The 18,261-nt window shown below is 34.3% G+C and overlaps 1 protein-coding gene across 3 annotated transcripts in view; it reads right to left on the bottom strand.

Annotated features, from left to right (window-relative positions):
• LOC106880385 (uncharacterized) overlaps positions 1 to 18,261 on the bottom strand; it is a 103,173-nt gene that overhangs the window by 72,715 nt on the left and 12,197 nt on the right. For 2 of the 3 annotated variants that reach the window (XM_014930296.2, XM_052972366.1), the window contains exons 2-4: positions 12,593 to 12,771; positions 9,419 to 9,548; positions 1,865 to 2,019 (exon numbers count right to left, since the gene is read on the bottom strand). In XM_014930296.2, the coding sequence (XP_014785782.1) occupies positions 1,865 to 2,019; positions 9,419 to 9,548; positions 12,593 to 12,771 (464 nt within the window). The remainder of the gene's footprint in view (positions 1 to 1,864; positions 2,020 to 9,418; positions 9,549 to 12,592; positions 12,772 to 18,261) is intronic. The other variant, XM_052972367.1, reaches the window with a different exon arrangement.

Raw genomic sequence — 18,261 nt, 5'->3', positions numbered from 1 at the left:
ATTTCTGCGCGATGTGTCTAGCATCGGCAGTAGATTATCGTGGTTATTATTGCTGTTTAAACCTGAGTTGTGTGGAGGCGCAATGGCCCAGTGGTTAGGGCAGCGGACTCGTGGTCATAGGATCGGGGTTTCTATTCCCAGACCGGGCGTCGTGAGTGTTTATTGAGCGAAAACACCTAAAGCTCCACGAGACTCCGGCAGGGGATGGTGGCGAACCCTGCTGTACTCTTTCTCTCACTCTTTCTTCCTGTTTCTGTTGTGACTGTAATTCATCAGGGCCAGCATTGTCGCACTGTTTCACGCTGATTATCCCCCGAGAACTACGTTAAGGGCACACGTGTCTGTGGAGTGCTCAGCTACTTACACGTTAATTTCACGAGCAGGCTGTTCCGTAGATCAGATCAACTGGAACCCTCGGCGTCGTAAGCGACGTAGTGCCAACAACTTAAACCTGAGTTAACTCGTCGACAGAGGAGAATTATTTTTGTTGTTGACCTAGGCATAAGCATACCGTTTTTCATGACCATACATACTTTGAATTATATTAACTAACTTACCCTATTACTAGAATAGTGAGGTATGATTTGAAGGAAATGCTGACGTTATGGCTAGTGTAATAATTTTAGTAGTATTTTTGTTACACCAAGTAGAATGCTGTTGTGTATTTCTTCTTTTCTAAATTACATTATGAAATGTTTACTGTTACTTGTACATTTTTTACGAAGTTATGATATGCTCGAACACATTAGCAACAGCCCAACTTCAAATGCAATATATATAACGATGTGTAGATTATACACTACTGTTCTGTATGATGGAATTTTATAAAATATGGATGTGTATGTGAGTATACTGTTTCGTGTTGCTATATTCTGCGTTCTTTTTAGAAAGGAGACCTCTTTGTGTTGCCTTTTTATATTTTGTAACTAAACGAGATGCACATTGCGTTTTATTACATGTAAGATGCTGTTTATGAGTAGAATCAGCGCAATTAAGTTTTTGATTGATTTTCTCAATTAAAATTATTTTAATGGTTTTGTAGTATAATGGTCACGTGCCTTAGTGGATAGAATATGTATTCATTCATTTGTTCATTCATTCACAAAAGATTATATCTCTTCAGCTGAAGGAGCCTCTTTAGCGATTGCGCAAATATTATCTATTTGCTGTTGGCCTCTGTGTGTGTGTGTGTGTGTGTGTGTGTGTGTGTATTTATGCATGTATATACATACATGTATGTATGTAACTTTTATATCAACCATATCAGCTAAAGTAGTAAACTACAATATGCGAAACCATGTGGATAAGCGATCAAGTATATGAAAAGAGTAAAGCAATGATGAAAAATAGATTTCGATCAAGAAAAGTATATTACAAATGCGATATTGGAACATTTTGGCTTAGTTACTTTTGTGGATTTGTCCAAAAAGAGACAGAGCATATGATATTTACATAAGATCTGAGACTGGAGAAAGGAAATAGTGAAAACAAGCCATCCATTGTGGATTCCTGCAGTTGGAACCAACTAAATATAACGTCAATTTACCCTCATACTGGAGACTTAGTCAAAATACTTGCAACATGATGGTTATAAATAAAGGCACGGAAAGCCAGATGCTGGCGTTAAGTATTGGTGACAGATTATGTATGAATGAGAAAGCGAAAGAAATGATAATGAATCAGCTGGGTGCAGATGGCAATTCATCTGGTATATGTGACTATAAGTGCGTAATTGATTGAAGAGGACTCTAGTTTTGTATTTCCAACAAGAATAAAGAAAAACAGAAATACGAGAAGAAAGAAATGATTTTTTTTAAGTGTACGAAAACGATAATCAAATAATACAGTTCCTTTTATTACTCACTCAGTTATTTCACCAATTAGTTGCAGCTCCTGACCTGTAGAATCTTGTTGATTGGTCAAATTGGTGGGGAAAATTGGATATTCGTAATGATCAATGAAATCAAAGTTTCCAAAACCATCTTGATCTAGCACATCAATTTTGATTTTCATGAAGCTCTGAAGAATCAATAAGAGTTACAAAGAATGGCAGTGCAAAATTATGTAATTTTGATATAAATAGATTGATGGGATGGGGCGGAAATTGCAGCGGATCAAAGGTGATGAAGCTAGTACTTGGAGAAGTATAAATACAAAATATTAATGAAAGCATTATGGTCGGATCTGATGAAAAATAATTATGAAATTAATTAACATATTGATTACATAAATGTTTTTCACAACGACATCTTTTAATTGGAAACATGTATAGGCGTTAGTAGTGTGCAGTTAGCCAAGTCAGCACAGCGTCTATTAATCTTCTTTCGTACATAGCGCGAACTTCCGTTACGAGAGAGACAACTTCGAATAGATATCATGCGTAGGTAGAATTAACTGGAGAAAACAATGGCAAGGTTCAGTAATTAATGGATAAAGTTGTTGCACTGAGTTCAGATCCAATCATAGATTTAATTTGGTTCAGACTAAAGTGTACTAATAAAATTACATGAAAATCTATTCTCCAGGAACCGCTGGGAACCCAATGGGTTCTGTAACTCATCAACACCGTTTTGACTTAGATGAGTTCCTAATACTACAATGTTACTCATTGCCATTGATATGATGAATTCTAATCTAAATTGAATGTTATTCTGACACTGAAATATATAATTCCATATTTTAGCATAATCATTTTATTTCTACTTTAATGAAACAGAAATTTAGTCTTGGAATAGCATTTTGTCAATACGCAAATAAAGCAAGATTATCATGCATGATATTAATACAGCGTGCTGGCAGAATCGCAAGCATGTTGAACAATATACTCAGTGGCATTACCTCTGGCTCTTTACGTTCTGAGTTCGAATTCCGACGAGGTTGATTTTGCATTCTATCTTTTCCGTGCAACTAAAATAAGGTAACACTTAAGTATTGTCGTCCATTAACTCAACTAATCCACTTCTCCAAATTTCAGGCCTTTTTATCCCTTGATCATACCCCCTATGATAGAATTGTAATTAAATTATTATTATTATTATTATTTACTTTTAATTTGCATATTTGTTACAATCACTTGCCGAGACACACCCAGCGTCCTAGGGTGGCTGAAGGATAAGAGATGCTACAGTATGAGTGAAAGTTTGGGGAGGAGAATTGGCAGGGGCAGTAGCGAAATATCTTCATGTAATACAACACAGACATTTAAACTTATACGGGTTTTTAAGGATGTAGGTAGTATTTATCAGCACAATATTTTGGATTTCTCTGAGACATGGCTCTCCTGGGATATTATCTAGAAGTTTTTGACATCCCTTTCTTATCACACCTAGGGCACAACAACAGCAGCAGTTCTCGTTTTAAGATGCCATATCTTTTGTATTTCAATTTCCAAGTCCTTATATTTACTTAATTTATCAAATTCCGTTACATTATTATTATTATTATTATTATTAGTAGTAGTAGTAGTAGTAGTAGTAGTAGTAGTAGTAGTAGTAGTAGTAGTGAGTAAGGAAAAAGTGCATGCTATCAAAGTGACGCTGGGTTAAAATATACGAAGCCCTGTATACACATCATGACAACCCGTCCGATGCGAGTACACCATACACATGCATCACAACCATATGAGCACAGCATGGTGAATGTCATATCAAGATAAACAGCGCATGATCTTGCAGGCCGAGTAGCCCATCCTGCTTCTTCATATCAAGTAGCCTATCTTGCTCAAAAGATCCCTGAACAAGGTTATTTACTGATAATGAACGAAACACCCATGTTTCAAGAGGTGAAGTATTCAAACCTCAAAGAATTCCTCTGAACACATAGCTCTGATGCCCCCCCACCCCACTACTTCTACTCGTGATCAGAGATGCACATATCACCACCTATCAAGGGACACGCTCAAACAACGTGACAAGCACATCTGTAGTATTGAGCAGAATATTTGCTGTAGCCCATATTTTATACCAAGACAAAACATGTTCATGATAACACTTCCAATCGGTTAAGATCAGAAGCTATGAGAGTTATTCCTAGTACTGCATTGGGACATTTATTTTTCTTCTTCTTATTATTATTCAATCAAAGACCGAATGTACCACTGTGTCCAGTTGTACCTTTCTCTACGCTTACCATTAATATATAAATGGTTACAAAAGTTGGACTGCAAATTTTCATTCATTTTCGAAGTGTATTTCTGTCCAAGGATGTTTGAAAACGGGTAATGGTTTTAACACGTCACCATGTTATCGTTTGTTCATCGGCTCTCTCTCCCATCTTTCTTTCTCTCTCCCTCTTCCACCTCTCTCTCTCTCTCTCTCTCTGTATATATATATATATATATGTGTGTGTGTGTGTGTGTGTGTGTGTGTGTAACTATAAAAATAATTATTATATATATAACTATATATCATAGTAATATTTATTCTTCGATTTGAAGCAACAATTTTTAAATACAAACAAATGACCGAAAAATGAATGATGAGGTAACCCCAGGCAGAATCGAACCCACAAATCAACGCTTACACTGCTCCTTGCACGTCCGATTGCCCAAGCGAACACCCGTCAATGTCGGTCAAATTTAGTTAATATATACTTAAACTGTTTCATGCTATATATAATATTTGTGAACAAACCAAAAAAGCTTTGTAAGTTACGGAGAGAAAGCTACTATGGAAGACTCATTGTATAATAATAACTGTATAATAATATATCACAACAATATATATTCTCCGATTTGAAGCGACATTATTTATACTATATATAACATTTATAAACAAACCCATATATTCATGAATTATAAATTGAAAACTTCTTCAAAGCATTGTTAATATGTGAAGAGTTTTAGCAGTAAGAAATGGAAGTGGAGGTTAAAATTTACTGAGACATACCTTTTATATAAAACAGGATGTCGTATGTAAAAGTTCATTTCTAAATTATCTTTTTCTACTCTTCTGATACAATTAATTTGTAGCAATTTGTGAAGCTATAAGATACGCAAGAAATGAATATGTCTCAATTAAAAAGTTTCCAAGATTGAGTTCAGGGGTTGAAAGTTCAAGATTTACTCAAATTAACTTTTAATAGAAATAAGAAGTTTCGTAGAGTATTTATTCAAAATTTATCACAGAAAATTAACGTTCCTATTGTTTATGTAAGAAAGAGAAGCGAAATTATAAACTTGCCCAGACAGTGTCACCAAAGCTTTTTTTTTTTTTTTTTTTGCTGGTTTTTAGTCTATCATTTACACATATAATCAATAACTTTCCTATGATTTCAATTGCCTACAAGATTAAATACACGACAAAAACCTGAAACGTTTTTAAATTCATATCTTTCTTCTATATTTTGAATGGAGTAAATCAAGTTCTTTGCATTGAAATTAGAAATCAGATGGATTCCGTTTTTAAAATCATTATATATCACAGCCAATATTTATTTTTTTGTAATTCTTTACTTTAAAAAGTGATGATTGGATCTGCTATAGAAATAAAATATCAAACTCGGGAATATTTGGGTTTTAGCTTGTTAGATGAATATGATTTTCTTCAAAGATGTTACAGTTCGTTTACATTAATAATACAATAGAGAATACTTTTGGTAAAACATAAAGTAGGATCTACAATATAACAAAATAGAAGTATTAAAGCCTCTAATTTAGATTCCCATAACGTGTTTATAATTTCCATCATTATGTAAATACAAAGATGACGTAAAGAATTGTGAAAGTGGTTCAGAAATAAAAATAATACGATTATATTATACTGGCACTTCGTCGGTTACGACGGCAAGGTTTCCATTTGATTCAAGCTACGGAATAGCCTGCATGTGAAATTAACGTGCAAGTGGCTGAGCACTCCACAGATACGCGTACCTTTAACGCAGTTCTCAGGCAGATTCATTGTGACACAGAATGTGACATGCTTGGCACTTTAAAATACAAGTACTACTCATTTTTGCCAGCTGAGTGTACTGGATTAACGTGAAATGAAGTGCTTTGCTCAAGGTCACAGTGCGTTACCGGGAATTGAACTCACGACTTTACGATCTTGAGCTCAATACCCTAAGCACTAAGTCACGTGATTACATTAAAAGTGGGTAAATTAGATGTGGAACGGAAGAAGTAATTAATGGAAATTGAATTTGAGACAAAAGTCAGTCTACTTTTTTCAGGATACAGTAATCCTTCGCCATATCGCGGTTCACCTATCGCGGTTTATTATTTAAGCTTACGTCGATTCCTTATAAAAGTAATAAAAAAAATATACAGTATTGTTTCTACTTCGGGGATTTTCACCTATCGTAGTGTATTTTGGAACGTAACAAACGTGATAGTCGATGGATTACTGTATATCCAACGTATTTGCGACTGATATCCTACATAGTTAAGTACCCTATTCTAATATTTAAAATTGTAACTCATTTACTCTCAGCATTGATTAAATAGAGACATACTTGCAAATATATAAAAATGCATTTTTCGCTAAAGAAAATAACCGTGCAAAATGTGCTGTTTTAATATTAAGTTTTCTGATATTTGTTTGTAAATGTTTGCCGTAGACCAGATGACTGAATGGGTAAGTTATCATACTGCAATTCCACACTCATTACGAGAATTTCAATTTAATCCACTTGTGTTCTATTTTCATTATATACGTTTACATGTATAGTCTTCAGTTAGTCGAACTTTGGAGAAGCGATAGTCAATTTAATTGCCTGTTAACTACACAATATTGTAAGGTGGTGGCACAATATTTACTGCATTTGTGACTTTGAGAAAAGATATGTTTTTCATAAATGTTCACTACCTTACAAAAGTTGTATCAGCTAAGGAAAAACACTATAAGCATATTCAGAACGCTGTGTCATAAAATTATCTCCGCTCTCTTTGAGCATACTCAAGAATAATTTAGGTTGGGCAAAATGTGTAAGGCAAATTAAGGCAATTTTGCCTCTTCATTTGTCTAAATTTATATTGGAAAGACTCATACTCATCTATATCTATCTTTAGATATCAGAAAATATCAGAAATGTAACAAAAAATTTAAATATCTATAGCACATGAAAGAGGATCGCGGAAAAATGACACGTAATATGAAATTAATGAAACTCCACTAAATCTAAAAAACACAACTTAAAATATTCTCGAAGGCTTCTTCACGATCTGCTGCAGTGGCTCTCTTCCTGATATATTTACGCGCCATGATGTTGAAACAAATAAATTATTGAAATTATTCATTACCCACTTTGCCCCGCATTAGTCATTATTTTTATTTTATTGAAAACTGAAAATGATCAAATTAGATATTAGTGTGGGGAAAAGTGACTTGGATTTTTGTTAAACACCCAAATTATCCAGATATTTTATTACCAATCTAAATACAATCGGGTTAAACTTGAGAATAAAAATTCTCAAAAAAAGTACATGCCGAGTGACTGTTTCAAATTCTCTCAGCCTCAACAACAACAATGCTGACTAATTTCAACTCCCACAGAAAATGCAACACTACAAAATGGGGATGCAATATTTGCAATGTAATGGCTTCAAACAAGTGAGGACAAAAGAACGAGAAATCAGAAATTACGCATTTTGCACAACTTACTCATTTTGTTCCCGACTAAGCACGTGGCACTAAAAAGCGTTCCCATCTAAACTAATGGCAATATTTTATTTTTTGAGCTTTAGCTAATATGAAATAACATTATTACCGTATTTTAACGTGTATAAGAAATCCTCCTCTATATGGAACCCCTTAATTTGGGGGGCTTAAATTTTGAGGAAAAAAGGTCATGTAAGAGATTATAATACTATCCATGTATAAGAAACTTCCATATTTTTTTAACCTAATTTTTTACAAAAAAGAATTCCTTGTACACGTTAAAATACGGTAAATACTTTCTACGTCTCTAAGAAACTATGTACTTATGTACATATAAACAATCATATTAGAGAACTTCCGTGATTAACTGAAACACAGAGACACCAGAAGAAATTTATTTTGTATAAATCTGAACTGATAATGAGTTTTGAAATTGTATATAGCAGTTTCTTAATAGTAGCAACATTACTTAGATTTTCAACTGACTGATCTATTTGGTCATGTGAGTGAACCTGAATAGAAATATGTCTGACGGCATGTGTGAGTGATTGTATTTGATTGTGTGTGTTTGTGTGTGTGTGTTTGTGTGTGTGTTTGTGTGTGTGATTGTTTGCGATGGTGTGTGTTCGTGAGTGTGTGTCCGTGTATGGACTTCTCACAATTTTTCATCTCCCATATTCACTCACAAAGAGTTAGTCGGGAAGGAGCTATTCGGGAAGGCACTTGTCCATGACAACATGGTGCAGAACTTAATCTGAAACTATGCGGGTACAACCGACGAGCACACCATGCATGTATATTTATTTCGTGAAATAAGAAATAATTTTTGTAACGGTAGAACTCGAAGAACATGAAAGCATAAATAACATTTGGTTCAAAATCAAACATTGAATGGAACCAAGAAATCGGTGGGAGCCTGTCGGACTCGAACCTACATTTTCTGTAAAAATGAGACAGTCTAACCACTATACCAAGGCAATACTACAAATTTTCTCCGTCAATTTAAGAACTTCCATCTTACAAGAGTTGTAAGTCGTTTACATTATAACAATTAAGAAAGTTTGAGAGATATGAAAACCTGTATAGCTTCTGTCTATCAAATTCGACTCATAACCATGGGATCAACCTATGGCGAAGGGGCCCTATTATTAGTATCGGACACCGAACTATGTAGCTGAAAAGTAAAGCATTAAACCATCCAGGTATATGTGCGCTAAAGTGACTGTTCCACTGGCATTAATTAAAATAATGTATATTGGTGGGCGATGTGTAAATGAGCGCATACTTCACAAATTACAAAGACTACCAGATCAGCGATGTATTCTGGTGGTTTTGTAACTATCGAGGTGTTTCTCTTCCAAACATTAGGCTCAAAATTGTGCAAAACTATCAGTTTACTGAAACATCAGTCGCATGAGTCCACATTTGATCAATTCTATAGGTTGCACATCTTATTATGTAAAAATCAAACTATATTTACTGTATTAATAAAAATCTGTTTATACTTACCGAAAAATCAAATAATATATTTGTTGTCCTGTGATCACCTGACTGACCAAGCTATAAGACATTGTTACACATCGCTTGTCACAATGCGCTTTCGCATTTTTAAGCCTTCAAATGCTACCATCCCGCTGGCTAGGCAAGCAGGCCAACATGTGATCGAAATGAAACTGGAACAATGTGAAATGAAGTGTTTTGCTCAAGAGCGCAGCGCATGCACGGAATCGAACCCACGATCTAGCGATTGTGAGTGCAACAGCCTAATCACTAGGCCATGCGCCATCACAATACTTGTATTAACAAAAGCCTTTTATACTCACCGGCCAAGTGTTGACGGAGAATTTTAGAGGGTTTTTAGTTCCACCGATGTCAGAGGTAAATTGAATTTGATTTTTCTTCACTGCTCCTGTAATCTGCTTCCCAAATTCACACGTTTCCATGCTACTTGACCTACAAGTGTACAGAAATGAGCATTATATACACTTGTCTGTATTGGATTATGATGTGGTCTGATAGCCGTGTCCGTTAGAGCAGCTTATTGCGATAGCCACGTTTTCTGAATCCATGTATCTCTGTATGTATATATTACATACGTATACATACACACACGTACACACGCACACACGTGCACACACGTGCACACACACACTCACACACATAATGCATATATATATATATATATATATATATATATACATATTTTTTTACGTATCACATCGAAGTAGTACAGTTTAGATTTCCTAATGCATATTGTATTATTTATAAATATTACACACACACGCATACATGGTACATGCAAACATACACAGATGCACATATGTACATAAGCGTGTATGCATGTACAGAGGATGAGAAAGAGTGGGAGAGATAGAGGGATGGGAAAGTTAGAGATATCTATAGACAGAAGAAGATATTACATTAGATAGCTACCTATATATCCCCAATTTCTGTTGATAGTACTATGAGTAACAACATTTATGCTCTGCTATTCTTGTGTAGGTATATTTGGAGTTGTTTTTAGCATAACCGACAAAATGTCAACACATCGATAGGTCGTCGCTACACCGACACTTTCTACGTTATCAATACACTTGATAATGCTATATATTGGTATAATGTGATGATTCGGAGAGATAGGGCTTCTTTTGTAGACATGATTTTAAACTAAATCAGTCAGCCAACGAGTGAGTTATTTAATGTTAATTAGACACAATATTTCCTCAGGCACTGTAGATGTAATGCCTTTTCCTAATAATTCTGAATGATTACCCTGAAAAATTATGATTTCTCGTCCATCCATAATACGTTTGCTTTAAATCACGGCAAAACTTGGTTTTGAGGTAAGCATGTCTTTAGCGGAGTAACAGGAGAGTAAAGAAGCGATCTCTCTTCAGCAGGCAAGTGTGGATCAGTTTAAAGACTTGAATCGCAAGCAACTGAATTTTACTATACAGAAATCATTCTATGATAGGAAAAGAAATGATTTCTTGCTTTTAATCCAGACTAGAAAAGTATACATTATTCGTACATATATCATTAATTAATCTAAGGATGCTAGTTCATCCAAGTTAGGATATAAACTGTAGGAAAGCAAACTTGAACACAACAGCTAGTTTTATGCAGTGCTCTTTTGTTTCTATAGAAAGATTACTTTTAAATCACTCCAGACAGTTTAAGAAGTTATTGTCCAGAGAAATTAGCCATATTAATGTATTTACACATTCCATCAACAAAAGTTTCATTTATGCAAATTGTATTAAATTTGCTCACGTTTTCACGACGCCATTTTATAGCAGAGACGAAACCAAATATAATTTATTTTCTATTTAAAACTAACAAGTATGTATTTTGCTTGGCGAGTGGTTATCCAAATGATGTAAATACAATTCGATATATCGATCCTGATTAGTGTATCCTCTTGGTATTTATTATTTCTCAAGAAATTTCTCCAATACGTGAGTAAATTTTACTATGTTTTCTCTGAAACAAAAATCTGCCTAATTGGTAATGTGATTTCTTGCATACTAATATTTCCACTTCACGGAAGAAAACTTTGGTAATTTGACGAGTTATGCAAATTTTAACAGTTTTCTAAATTTGACCAGTTTTGTAAGTGTGGAACCTATTGGAGTTATTTTGATTGAGATAAAATGAATAAAAGAAAGTTAATGAAATAAATTAAATAAAGTTCTGAAACTATAACTCAACAAATATAATTCCGTTGCCTTAAACAAATAGCTGCAGATCTTAAAACTTAACCAAATCATGAGGACACGTATTCTGCAGTTATCCTTGCAAAGATTCCTGTTTCAGTCCATAAACAGGTTTCTTAATGAAAAATTATAAATCTGTCTATGTTCATCTTTTTTTCTCTTGTGAAACAATAAGAGGTTGAAGGTGAAATTATTTCGTGAGCGATTCTGTAGTCTAGAAAAGTTATGGTAAAATTTTGCATACGACTAGTTTATAAAAATCAAGTTACAGATGGAGAATTTGTGGAGTTAGACTTTTACTTTGCTATTCTTCTATGCAAAGCCAGTAAGCTAAAACAGAACTCCAATTATAGAAGCAAGTCTGATCAGTGCATGACCGTCTTGCTGTTGCATGTATACGTTAAACAGAAAATATTAAAATGTTTTTGTTTAAAATGAGATCCTGTATTTGTAAATAAAAAAGGACCCTATTTTGTCAGTTACAGAAACTTTCAACTATTTAGTCAAACTTCATTGAAATGCATACTATTCACAAATTATTATGCTTAAAATCCTATTATATCGAGTAGGTGCTCTTTCTATTTGCAGGAATTAGTAAATGTACGTCAATGATAATTATAAATTCGTACTAATATAATCATATAAAGGTTTCTATAAGTTATTAACTTCCATGATCGTCACCGGTATATTTGGCGCTGACATTATTCATTTAAAACTGGTCATTACTCTAAAGTCCATTGTTCTCCAAGCAATAATCGTGAGACTGAAGTCAGTGTTACAAACTAACAAAACTCTCATCTAGCTGGTACTGTTCGAGCTTATATTAATCCAATATATCACCAGACGGCATCTGATTAGAGTTTGGTTGATTGAGCGATAGAAATAAATGTGCTCGCCGAGAAGACGTCGGTAAAACCAATCAACAAACCTGGAAATTTCCTTCAAAATCATAAATCTACTTCAGTTACGAAGAATAATTGCAGCAAAGTCATATTTGATTAAATACGTTGCCTAATATATTATCTTGTAGGCCGGAAGTTAACTAATCTCTAGTAAAATAAGCAACAGCATAGTTTGCTCTTAGTTTTTATCTATCTGGAATCTGAATCCAAGTTCAACTGCGATTAAATAAAATTCTGAATCGATAAAATACGTATCAATCCCTTGCTGGTATCAAAATATTCTTTATTTGTCTATGAAGTAAGGGTGTCATTATTATTTGAATATAAATTCGATTTTTTTATTTAGATTACAATGCAGAAGAAAAAATGATAAACTTACCCTGTTATGTTCCCGATACATATCTTAAACACATGGTCGCATTCGAGACATTCGTAAGACCAAAATGACTTGAAATCACAACATGAACCGTAAAAAGTATTTCCAGTTGGATTGACAAACTTAAGCAATTTTATTTCTGCTGTACCTTTTGCTTTGGCACCACAAATTATGAGCAACACCTGAAACGAAGAGCATACTTATTTCCAGATAGAAATATTGATAGAATCTTTATGTACGAGTGGGTGCTGAGCTCTCTATCAACTCAATTTCGAAATTTTGGATTGATTCATTTTTATGAAGGCACCATTAATCAAAGAACTAGGCATTTATTATTGATAAATTATAATATTTAGGACATGGTTTATTTAATCCGTCCTGATTCGTTGAATAACTTCTCAGGTTTTGACTTAATCTTGATACTGTGCGTTAAACACATGCAGTGCACTAGTGTGTAAATGCGAAATAGTTTGATGAATTAGACAAAACGGTAACTGTTCACTTCTTCAAATTTTTAATCTTTTACACCTATTGCTCTCCGATCTCTCAGCTCTAAAAGTTTGTTACGTAAACTAACAGTTAAATCAATGTAATGAGAGATAAACTCTAGTATAAGCAAAGTCAAACTGCACCTAAAGAATCCTGAAATATCAAGAAGCATGTTAATCAGAAGAAAATTTAAATGGAAACGTACGAGTTAAGGTATATCTGCTTGGCTATGCATTTTTTCTCAAAAAGATTCAAATAATTTATTTAAGTTTCAGAATGAATTAAGAAATACAGTCGTTTCTTTTAATTCGCTTAGTCTTTCTTCAGTTCTAGGTCGGTAAAATAAAGTGACTGTGAAGTACTGGTATTCAAATGACCACGCAGAATTTAGTTACATGTACTTGCATTCTGTGTTCAAATCCCACCGAGATCGACTTTACTTTCCATTATTTCGAAGTTTATCAGTTAAGAACTATTTAACAATCCTTTCTACTATGGGCACAGTGCATGGAACCTTGAGTGGGGGATAATCGATTACATCGAATCCGGTGCGTAACTAGAACTTATATCATCAACCTCGAAAGGATGAAAGGCAAAGTCGATCTCGTCATAATTTGAACTCAGAACGTAAAGATGGACGAAATACTGCTAAGCATTTCGCTCGGTGTGCTAACGGTAATGCCAGCTCCCCACCTTACCATTTAACAATGAAACTGATTTAGCTAATTAAACTCATTCTACACACTACCTAGCCTTCTGACGATATTACACACCACTAATGTATAAACTTCACCTTTGCCTCCCATGCTTCCGGGAGTGACAGAATATAGTATCAGACAAATACTGGAGTCGATTTAATCAATTATATTTCTCATCCAATTGTGTGCGCTTGTACCAATGCTACAAATCATAAATTGTTATAATGAAACCATGCACAGCGTTAGTGTCCAAATCAAGACAATTATGCTTTATGCTGGTCCCCATGTGTCTGTTACATTGTTATGCTACTGCATAAAATTCTTCGTAACGAATTCATACTTTCATGTTCGTCTTTCATTTTCTAAAGAGATTTTTTTTCATACGTTGTCCGTTTACAATATTGATATATTGATATTTGTTGAATGTCCTCTTGCTAGTCATAAAATACAGCAAACGCAAGGGTACCTACTTCACACTTAATATATCTGTCACACTTACTTCTCTCAACCTTTCTCTTCATACAAATAAATTTATATTTATATATATATATACATATATATATATATATATATATATACATGTCATTATTCAATTTTATTTCAAGATTTGTTGCCAATAGAGAAAGAGGCGGTTTCTAACCTAGATCCAAGGCTCCTTCATTGGAATTTTAACATCAACCGAGTATTTGTGCATGTATGTATGTATGAATGGATGTATGTATGCGTGTGTGTGAGTGTTTATGTGCGTGCATGTATACATGAATATATATATATATATATATATATATATTCATGTATATATATATATATATATTCATGAATATATATATATATATAATCAATAGATTTATGTATGCATATATATTAATATATACACAATACATTTATATGTGTATACATGTACAAATTGCATATATATGTGTGTGTGTGTACGTGTATTTCTATGTGTGCGTCTACCTGTATATGCATCGATTTATTGATTTTATAAATAGTTAAATAATTTTTTTGCAAAGACGAACTAGCTTCTACCAAAGAAACAAACTTCTAAGGCTAAAATTTGGTTAAAAAATATGTTGTTACATGACGGACTTAACAAAAATCCTGTTTACTGCTTTACTTCCAAATACTATTTGTATAGTGTCGAGTAAGCTGGGCACTTTCTTTGCCTGAAAATCCAAGTATTTTCGAGTAAACATAACCTAGCTCACCATTATCTATTTCAGTGTGTGTGTGTGTGTATCTGTGTGTGTGTGTGTGTATGTGTGTGTGTGTGTGTGTGTGTGTGTGTGTGTGTGTGTGTGTGTGTGTGTGTGTGTGTGTGTGTGTGTGTATGCATGCATGTATGTATGTATGTATGTATGTATGTATGTATGTGTATAGAGTGTTATGAATAGTGGCTTGCTCACTGAGACGCAACATGGCCTCTGTCCAGGAACAAGCTGCTTTGCACAGCTACTACATCATTATAACTGGCTACTGAAATTGTAGCTGTGCTGTTAAAGTGTGGATGTGATATATCTCGATTTTGTCAACGCCTTCATGAGAGTCTATCACAGAATGATATGGCACAAACTGTGTTTCTCCAGTATCATTGGTAAACTAGAGGAATAGGAGCATGACTTTTCAAGAGGTAGGAGTTAAGCAATTATAGTCAATGGCATTCTCTCTCTGATGAGACATAAATATTTAGGGAAATTTCTCAGAGAACTGATCAGTGATTTCTGCTGTTTGTTATGGCTCTGTTAGGCCTACCATCATTCATACACTCAGCTACACTTACAAGCTGTGCTGATAACACAAAAGTATCACAAACAGTCAAAGACCCTGAAGATACCTTAAAACTATATAAAGATTTGAACGCAATATACAAGTGCTCTGATAAAAACAATGTTATTCAGTGTTAACAAGTTTCAAGCACTCCGCTACCGGTCCACAGACTGCAATTCGTATATGAAATACCAGCCGGTATTGCAATACAAGAGGAAGCGTCGGTGAATCGTTCCATGTGCATATTACTAAGAAGGCGCCAACGAGCAGACGACTGACTGGCTGGGTTCTCAGATAATTCAGGACATGTAAAAGCGAAATAATGATGCTCTTGCTGAGAACATTCGTGTTCAGTCACTTATCATTTCGTGTTCAGTCACTTATTATTTCCCCAATTATTGTCACCACACAGCGTCAAATTAAAGATAGAATTGGAGGCAATCTAACGCCACTGTATTTAAAAATTCCTTTAGTGCAATAGATGGACAACTGGAAGAAACTAAAAGAGATGAGGCTGTACTCCTTGGAGAGCAAGACGCAAAAGATATGCAGTGATATATATATGTAATCTTTTTCTTGTGCCCTTATTTATAATTGTTTATAATTTTCACCTTAAAAGGTATTTTAATATGCTGGTCACTGATAAGATTTTTGAAAAATGCTATCCTTATATTAGAAGTCAATATATATGTGTGTGTGTGTGTGTGTGTGTGTGTGTGTGTGTGTGTGTGTGTGTGTGTGTGTGTGTGTGTGTGTGTGTGTGTGTGTGTGTGTGTGTGTGTGTGTGTGCGTGTGTTTGTGTGTGTGTGTATAAGAAACAAGTTTAAAATAATGGTATTACTTTATTGGAACATATTGGGGTTACAGTTGTTCCCAGTAGTCATTATAAGTATAATAAATTGGTCTATTGATCAATTGAGGCAAATTAAACGACCTGAGAAAATGAATGCTACTTTTGTCTGAGCCATTTTGGTTGTGTTTGTGTGTGTGTGTGCGTGCGTGCGTGTGTGCGTACGTGTGTGTATGTGTTTGTGTGTGTGTGTGTGTGTGTGCGTGTGTGTGTGTGTGTGTGTGTGTGTGTGTATTCATGCGTTTGTGTAAGTGTTTGTGATCGCATGTGCATGTGTGAGTTTACGTATATATTTGCATATCTTATTTTTTATCTTCTACTTGTTTCATGCTGGGGCATCACCACGAAGAACTTTTAGTCGAATGAATTGACCGTATTACTTATTATTTGTCAATCCTGGTACTTAATCTATAGGGTTTTGGCTGAACTGCTAAGTTACAAAGACATCAAACACACCAACACGGGAGTGGTTGACAAACACATACACGAAGACACACACGCACGCACACATACACACACAGGTACATATATATATATATATATTGTGAAGAATGGAAAGTTCTGTATACACGTAGGATAGGTATATAAGAAAGAAAAGAAATGTAAAAGTCACAGAAAGTTTGTATAATGAAGTTCATGGTGATATTAGTATCATATTACAGCATTACAAATTAAATAAGTACCGGTTTCACGATCAAAGGATTGTCAACTTATATAGAGAAAATTTTTTGTTTTCAATAGGATGCCATCTTTGAAAAAAAAGTGAGCAGAGATGAAGCAATATGTCAAGGGGAACAACTCTTGTTTCTTCATGAAGCTCTTCAGTGATTTTCGCAAGCATACAGTTACAGGAGTCATTTCATTTTATACATAGTTAATTATATTACCGTACAAGGTTTTAAAGATTAAGCAGTAATGTGTGAATGAGTATATGCATGTATTTTAGCTCTAACATCTCATTTTCTCGCTTGTAAAAATATATATGTATATATGTATACATATAGGTATGAACAGTAATTTATACCTAAAAATTGTGGTTGGCATACATATATAACTTTTTTGTATATGTTGCAATTCCACAATTTAATAAAATAAATCAGTCCAATAGAAAATGAACAACAAAGCAATTGCCAAGATATGAATACGTTCTTCATAAGAGTCATGTCGGACCTATTATGACTCAGGTTTAATATGAATGGGTGTCCAGGAGTCAAGTAATTAAGTGTCAATTAGTAATACAATTAAAATGAATTGGTGTTAAGTTCAGGTTTGCATGTTGGGTTGAAATATGTCTCTTTATTGAGTGGGGCTTGTCTAGAAGTCCGGTCAGCAAATTTATATACAGTGAAAATAGTAAATTTAGGTTGTGCTTGTTTCGAACATACGTCGATATGTTCCCTGAGATAAATTTGGCGGTATTGTGGTGAGGCTATCTGTTGACGATGCACCGTACAATGTTGACGGATAGAATTCCCCGCGCTACCGATATAGTCTTTCTGGCAGCCCGAGCATCTGATTTCGTAGATCAGATTTTCGGATGCACAAGTGAAATTTGATTTAATTGTAAATTGTTGCCCTTGATTAAAATAGTATTATAACCCTTCCAAAAGGTTGGGGCATGTACCACAGTTGGGGTACATATTTGAATACTGGTTTTCAAATACCGATCTTATCCTTATTTATATATTTATTTCGTCGTTATATTCACTGTGGTGGTATTCTGACCATATCGCACGAGGAGCTGTTAGGCGGGCAATACAAACTGGCCGTGTGCATACATGCATATATATGTATGTATACGCTCGTATATGTAAGTATATCGTATGTTGTATATATATATATATATATATATATATATATATATATAT

Source organism: Octopus bimaculoides, chromosome 13 (genome assembly GCF_001194135.2).
Source record: "Octopus bimaculoides isolate UCB-OBI-ISO-001 chromosome 13, ASM119413v2, whole genome shotgun sequence".
Classification (NCBI taxonomy): Eukaryota; Metazoa; Mollusca; class Cephalopoda; order Octopoda; family Octopodidae; genus Octopus; species Octopus bimaculoides.
This window is presented reverse-complemented; position numbering and strand designations above follow the sequence as displayed.